The 7,912-nt window shown below is 33.3% G+C and overlaps 1 protein-coding gene across 2 annotated transcripts; it reads right to left on the reverse strand.

Moving 5' to 3' along the window:
* Positions 1 to 408: 408 nt before the first annotated feature.
* Positions 409 to 4,416, reverse strand: LOC116033532 (isoprene synthase, chloroplastic-like). 2 transcript variants are annotated; one of them, XM_031276279.1, is made up of 8 exons: positions 4,151 to 4,416; positions 3,795 to 4,055; positions 2,740 to 2,936; positions 2,311 to 2,486; positions 1,962 to 2,180; positions 1,669 to 1,807; positions 1,343 to 1,591; positions 409 to 1,099 (listed from the first exon to the last, which is right to left on the reverse strand). In XM_031276279.1, exons 2-8 carry the CDS (start codon positions 4,030 to 4,032, stop codon positions 788 to 790), a joined length of 1,530 nt encoding a protein of 509 aa, XP_031132139.1. In that variant the 5' UTR covers positions 4,033 to 4,055; positions 4,151 to 4,416; the 3' UTR covers positions 409 to 787. The 2 variants fall into 2 exon arrangements, with proteins under 2 accessions (XP_031132139.1, XP_031132138.1); XM_031276278.1 differs by having other exon boundaries at positions 3,795 to 4,416.
* Between the last annotated feature and the right edge of the window lie 3,496 nt (positions 4,417 to 7,912).

Genomic DNA, 7,912 nt, shown 5'->3' on the forward strand with positions numbered 1-7,912 from the left:
ATAAAACACACCATTCCACACTATAACCAAATGCACCTAATCACTTAAAGTTCATCAATATACGTAATAAAATGCATCATTCTACGTATTAAAATGTACCACAATGCACCTCATGTTATAAGCATACACTATTTACACATTAGAAAACATGTGCTAAAATATGCACCATTCTACGTATTAAAATGCACTACAACGTGTGTTAAAATACACAATTCCACTTATTGAAAATCTCAATCGCAGATTATAAACATGCACTATTACACTTATTAGAAAATATGTGTTAAAATACACAACATTCTACTTATTAAAATGCAACAGAGGGCGGATTAAAACACACAATTCCACAACACACTTATTAGAAAACATGTGTTAAAATACACACCATTCTACGTGTTAAAATGCATCAGATGACGTATTAAAACATTCCATTCCACAACACAGTTACACACCATTCTATGTATGAAAATGAGCAAGCAGATAGATTAAAACACATCATTCCACAACACAGTTAATGCACCAACATACTTAATAACACTACAGCATGTATTAAAACGCACTACATCATGTACTAAAATCATAAAATGCACCATTTCAATTCCCGTAATATAGATACTAAAATTACCATAATAACCCCATTGAAACATATGCGAATTGCAGTTGGATTAATGAAATCGGACGACGCAGATTAAGTTGCACAACTGCATGGGAGCTCCCCGCCGTATTTGAGCCTAAATCTCTCTCTATATATATATATATATGAGTCCATCTTTTGACTAAAGAAATGTCTTCATTCTTGCCCATGCAAGGACAATGGTTGAATAATCAAGGATAAGACCCGATTTTTTGATTTAATATCCGGAGCTCCAACCCCATCTCCGTGCCGGTAAGTGCACTCAGAAATTCGAGCAAGATTAATTGCCGCTTCAATAAATGGCTTCCCAAACAGAGAAATATTATCAGATGTTTTGTTTTTATTTAGATTCTTCCATGCTTCATCACGTAAATATCGTATATAGTCACGTGAATCATCCTCTAAGTGTCCACTTTCTTGCATGTGACATAATATTGAATTCGCAGTTTCACCCCGCTCCAACTCTGCCTGTTCAAAAAAAATTTAACAAAAAAAACATCAGTACAACATCATTTCACCAATACACAGGCACAAGGGTATTTTTAGGATTACGAATAATTTAGCTATTACTAAGCAAATCGGAATAACTAATACAATAGGGAATTTTAGGATGTGAATAGCCAATTTTTTGGAATTCTATTTTTCACAACAATTGTTACTATGTAAACAAGATAATTAAAATGAGATTTAGGTAAGTAATTAATTATTAACCTTAAAGGTTGCTAGATCATTGCATAGGCGGAAAATCATGGATGACCATCTTAGAAGATCATTGTTATTCTGCAAGGCATCTAATGCTTCATTGGTGATATTTTGAGTGATCAAGAAATAAGCATGTGAAAGAATGACACTCCCTGAGGCAGAAACCCAAGCGTTCTCAAGATAAACCTTAAGAGGTGGTGTAACCTTCTTGTTACTCCAAGTTGCTTCCACCAAGAATGCTTCACACATATCTGCCCACTAAAAGCAACAATTAAACAATTTAACCCCATAATCAAATTATCATAAGTAATAGTAATTTGATTGTGTAAATTTACCTTTTTTGCAAGTATGGGTATTGAATTTACTCCTTGCTCTTTAACAGTATCATCTCCCAACTCATTTACTGTGTTGTAGAGAGCAAGAAAACATATTTTCATGTAATCTGGAAGATCTTTCACCCCATCAAGATCCCACCTGCAATTTAATTATATTAGATGAAATAATTTAAAAAAAAAAAGAATTGAAGTTTTCAAAAAAAAAAAAAAGAATTGAATGAATTAAATATCTCAAAGAGAGATCAAGGAAAAGATTGAAAAAAAATAAATAAATAAAGATGATTTCATCTTACTTTTTAACAACATTTGTAAATAGGTGGAGCTCATTGGGAGATCCATAAACATCATAGATATCATCAATTGTTGATATTAATGCAGAAACCTTTGTTAGGGCTATGCGAGCCTTGCTGAGTTGAGGTTGGGGTGTAACTCCAGCTGCCCAGAAGTAACACTCCACTAATCTATCTTTCACAAAGTTTAATTTGTCTGCTAACCTTATGTCTTTCCACCACCTAAGAATTAATGTAATATAATGTTGCTATTAGATTTGCACGATCAATAAGTAACATATAGCACATAGTACATGTGATGGTTTTTTTTTTTTTTTTTTTTTTTTGTGAATGACAAAATTAATATATGTACCTTGATACTTCTTGGAGTTCTTTTTGATATAGAGATTGTACCATGTTGAAATCCAACGTAGCAAGCTCGAGTAAAAAGTCATTATCACCCCTTGTTTTCTTACATGCCTCAATATACCACCTGGCTTCCAACCTTGGAGGTCTATAGTGTTGTGGTAGTTCAAGGACATGATTTACCTGTTAAAGATTTGCATTTGTAAATTTGAAAATATTTCACCAAAAGTTGTATTCAAAGTTGCGCTTTGCCTGAAACATACATTGTGAGTTTATAGCTAATCAACACAAATTATGAAGACAATAGATAGTTCTAATAGAGAATTAAATTTCGAATATTGTAGTTATCCAATCAACTGTTCTACCAACTTAGCTAAGGTTTTCCACAAAGGATTTTTTAAAAAAATTATAATAATTAAATTAAATTATTAATTACCTCTTCAGAAAGGCTGCAGTCTTCCTTTGCCATGATATGCTTGAGGCATTTTATTATAAAAGGCTTAGCAATTTGAAGAATGTTTTCTCCGTCAAAGGTGAGAAACGAGGCTTCGTACAAACTCATAATCCCCTTAGTATCACTTTGTATGGTCGGAATGAATTCTCCATTTTCATCCATGAGATGGCTAAAGATGTCTGAAGTTGTGAGAGCATATGAAAATTGAAAAGACGTAAGCCAATGGAGAAAGCGATAGAGACTATACATGCAATCTACTGTCTACTAAATAAATAAATTATAGTTTGGGAAGAAAAATAAATAAATTATAGTTTTATTCAAAAAATAATAATAAATTATAGTTTGGGAACAACAATAAATAAATTATAGATTTTTGTTTATACTTTTGATCCTATGACTTTGGAGTCTCGGTCAACTTAGATTCACAACTTTCATTCTCGACATAACTAGTACGTGTTTCACTATTTTTTTTTCCACATTTCATCCTTCAATTTCGACAACATGACTGATGAAAACTCACTAGGAGTACCACTTCCTGGTCATTCCAGATAACCGACAAGGTGAAATCTTCCACCTTGTTGGTTAACTTCTCGGTTTGACTTATAAGTGATACTTTCAGAGTTTCAGTGACCTTTTTCACTTCTCAGTTATTCTCAACATAAGTACCACCTCATCAAACATAGAAGTTAACCAACAAGGTGTAATTTTTCCACCTTGTCAGTCTCGTACTTCCAGTAAGTTTCACCAATTCTTGGTCATCCCCAAGGTAAATACCACTTCTCGGTCAAACCAAGAAGTTAACTATAAGGTGAAATTCTTCCACTTTGTCGGTTAACTTCTCGATTTGACCGAGAAGTGGTACTTCTGGTGAGTTACTTTTATATTTTGTGAGTCTATTTTGATAACTATATATTATTGTAAGTTTGACAATTAACAAATAAACTAACACAAATAAATAAAAATAAATAAATAAAAAACTTCCTTAAGAACAAATAATTAAACTTCCCCAAAAAAAAAACAATAAATTAAAAATATACCTTGAGAAACCTCGAAACCATGTTGCCTGAAAAGCTTGAAAACAAGACCACACTTTTGAGGTGATGCAGCAATAATATTGTCAAGTCCTATAGAAGAAACTATTCTTTCAAGAGCTTCCAATATGTCTTCTTCAAAACGATGGCCAAGCCCTAACCTCTGCACCTCATCTATCAGTTCAAGCACTTGCCATGGCCGAATCAACACTTCACCCATCGCACTCCGCACTTCATCTTCCATCTTCTCCGCCCTCTCTTGCAATACTTCATCCAACATCCATTAATAAATTCTAGTACACTTGTGTAATGAATATATATCATAATAAATATATATATTATAGTGGGAATTATATGTATACCACATTATTAACTTTCAAGGACATGACAAAATCATGAGTCCAAATGGTAGGCTTGTAATAATTTGGTGATGGTCTTTCAACTTGAGATCTTATGCCACAATAGCATAATCTTGGGGATTTTGTTGTGAAATTTTTGGGAATGTAAAGCTTAGAAGGCAAGGGGGATAGAGAAAGAAGATGAAGAGACATTAGTATTGGATAGTAGAAAGTTGAAATTATTATATTTATGTTCGAATGTAAGCGCACACATTTTGGTCCTCTTTATAGCCCAGGAAAGAAGGATGTTTTCCTTCCACAGTAGTGTTAACAAAAAGGTGCCCCCTCCATTGTTTAGTAAATAATAAGTTTTGCTTAAGATTTGCTTTCACAAATATTGAGGCAAGGTTTGGATATGAATTGAACTTTTTGTGCATAGAAGTGTCTAATTTAGTGATGAATCTCGAAATCAAATTGACTCAATTTATCTTTGTATAAGCTTGAAAGTGGGTTATAGTCTGAAGTTCATAAACTTATTTAATTTTATTTAATTTTTTAAAGTACTTGCGGAATATATATATATATATATATATATATATATAATTCAGTTCCCTTGCGGTTGGGTGTCTCCCGTGTGGTTGTGCGGCTAAATCTGAGTCATTGATCTTGCCTAAACCAATGCCCGAGATTAACAATGATTAAAAAAAATATGGTGGCAATTTGGTCATTTTGTATCTAGATCAAATTTAAGGTGCATGATTTTTCTATTTAAGGTGCGTGGTTTTCTTTTTTAAGGTGCGTGGTTTGTGTGCTTAAGACGCGTCTGTTGTTGAAACTTAAGGTGTGTCGGCCTAAAACTTTAGGTTCGTGATTTTCTTGATAAGGTACGTGATTTATATGCTTAAGATGCGTCAGTTGTTGAAACTTAAGGTGCGGCATTTTAAAACTTTAGGTGCGTGGTTTGTGTTCTTAAAGTGCTTTGTTTATGCGCTTAAAGTGCGTGGTATGTGTACTTAAGGTGCGCCATTTTAAACTTTTAAGTGATGTCTTCTTAAGATGCTTTGTTTGTGTGCTTAAGGTGTGTGGTTTGTCTACTTAAGGTGTGTCATTTTCTGTTAACAGCACAATCGCACGGGAAGCTATCTCCGCACTAGAACTCATCCATATATATATATAGGTCCTTAATCAGGTGAGAACCATGTCGCATGTGAAAACCTGCCGACTAATTCAAGCCATTGATCTAATAGATCTAATGGTTCAAAATAAACAAAACTTTGTAATATTTATGAAAATGACTCACCCATTTTTTACTTGATTTCCCATCTATCATATCTTGGAAATCAATGGTTTGAATTTGTCCACATGTTCTCACCTAATAATTTGTGTGTGTGTGTGTGTATATATATATATATATATATATATATATATATATATATTAAAGATCAAATGAAGACCTATAGTTAGGTGAGGACCGATAGTTAGGTGGGATATTTAGACTTATGTTATCCTTTGATTTAAAGTGAGTAGCGATAGTTAGGTGGGACATTTGAATTTATGTTATCCTTTGATTTAAATAATTCAATGGTTGCACCCCCTATGTGGAAGGTGGTGGATTCGAGCCTCAGTGGAGGCGCTGTTGTCTCTTTGTGATTTAGTAGGTTGAGAAAGTAGTTTATAAACAAATACTACATTGTAATAGAGTCAGTAGCACTCAACAAAAAATTCAATGGTTGTGATTAATTATATGTAATAGATTTAATTTTTCGTGCTCAGTTTGTTGTGTATTTGTACTCATTTTGTTGTGCATTTGTACTCAGTTTGTAGTGCATTCATTCTTAGTTTGTTGTACATTTGGTCTTAGTTTGTTGTACATTTTAAAAGTGGCAATTTTTTTCCAATGATCGATATATTAATTGTACATTTTTACTCTTAAAATAAATAATTTATTTATTTTTCTTCTCCAACAAATTATTAATTACTTATTTATAGGGATGACCATGATTCGGTTCAAAGTGAACCGAACACTATAGTAATTTTAAAAAATTGAAACCCAAATATAGGGTTCTGGTTCTAAATTATAACTGGAACCTTTGATCTATCTCATGGGGTTTGTAAAGAATTATTAATTAAAGACAACTTAGATATAAACAAACATACATGTGTGTATAATAATAATAATAATAATAATAATAATAATAATAATAATAATACTCCAATTGCGTAGCTCAAGTGACAAATGAGCTCTCTTTGTAGGAGGAATTCTGGGAGAACTCGTGAACCAAATGTGTTGTTAGAGAATTATGTGGGTTAATTTAATATGAATATGACCCATAGATTGCGCAAATTATATTGTGGACCATGGTCCACAATGCATTGTGGACCATGATCATGGCTGAAACTGCAGTTGTGTTAAACGAATAGTGCAGTTGTGTTGAAAAGATACTACAGTTGTGTTGAAAGGAAACTGCAGTTGCGCGGAACAAAGACTGTTCATCCGTTTAACACAACTGCAGTATCCTTTCAACACAACTGCAGTATCAGTTCAACACAACTGTAGTATCAGTTCAACACAACTGCAGTTCCAGACGAATGACACGGCCTCTGTTCCGCGCAAATGCAGTTTTCTTTCAATACAACTGCAGTATCCGTTCAGCACAACTGCATTATCAGTTCAACACAACTGCAGTATCAGTTCAACACAACTGCAGTATCAATCATGATCCATGGTCCACAACTGCTTTGTGGACCATGGTCTACGGTATAACGACTGCATAGATTGCTCCTTTAGCCTAATGCTACTCCTATATATGCGCAATCCAAGTATCCTAACACCTATATATGCGCAATCCAAGTATCCTAACACCATCAGTTACTCCTATATATGCGCAATCCTGGTATCCTAACACCATCAATTGTTATTGTTAAATAAATGCATTTTGAGAAATCTATGGGTATTCATATATGTTAAATAAATTAAAGTCTTAGAAAAGTTTTATTGTATTTATCCCAATGAATAACATGACGACTAATATTGAATTATTTAAAAACCCATGATGTAGACACCGATGTCCATTTGTGGATGTCCAGCATTTCTCTCTCAATAGAGCTGTAGACTTATAGTTTCCTACTTGACTTTGTTATCCTTAATTTGTCACGTTTTAATGTTTGCCTAACCCCATGATCGAGATAGACACGACGTCGGTCTGTGGATGTTCAACGTGACACTTCTCTCTCATTAGAGTTGTAGACTTATAGTTGCCGACGACTTGCCTTTGGTATCCTTAATTTGTCAAACTCACAATTATTTATCAACATACCACACAATCAAAAGATAAAAATAGAAGCAACCCAATCAAGTTAATCAGACGGTTAACTTTGTAACCACAAAGTTACAACTTTGACTCTCAGCAGTAGTAGCCTATTAGCTATCTTGGTTTGAACTAGTAAGCTATGAACAACCTAGACTTGTGATCTTTTGTCGATTAAGTTTGTGGTTTACGTAGTGTATACCCTTAGATAATGACTATGGTCTCCCTCTTCATCCAAGAAAAAAAAAATTAAAATGGATATAGGAGCTTGAATTACGTACCTATACAAATACAATGCATACGCAAATAGTAATTGTGGGCTGATTTCCCTCATCAAAAAAATAAAAATAAAAATAAAAATAAAAATAAAGTTTCTGTCTAGGGTAATATTATATGAAAGTTTACTTTGTATGTTTTGTTAACGTTAATGGTTTCACCTCAATCCTTTGATCAAGGGTCGAGTCATTAACGAACTTAG

The sequence above is a fragment of the Ipomoea triloba genome, chromosome 10 (assembly GCF_003576645.1).
Source record: "Ipomoea triloba cultivar NCNSP0323 chromosome 10, ASM357664v1".
NCBI lineage: Eukaryota > Viridiplantae > Streptophyta > Magnoliopsida > Solanales > Convolvulaceae > Ipomoea > Ipomoea triloba.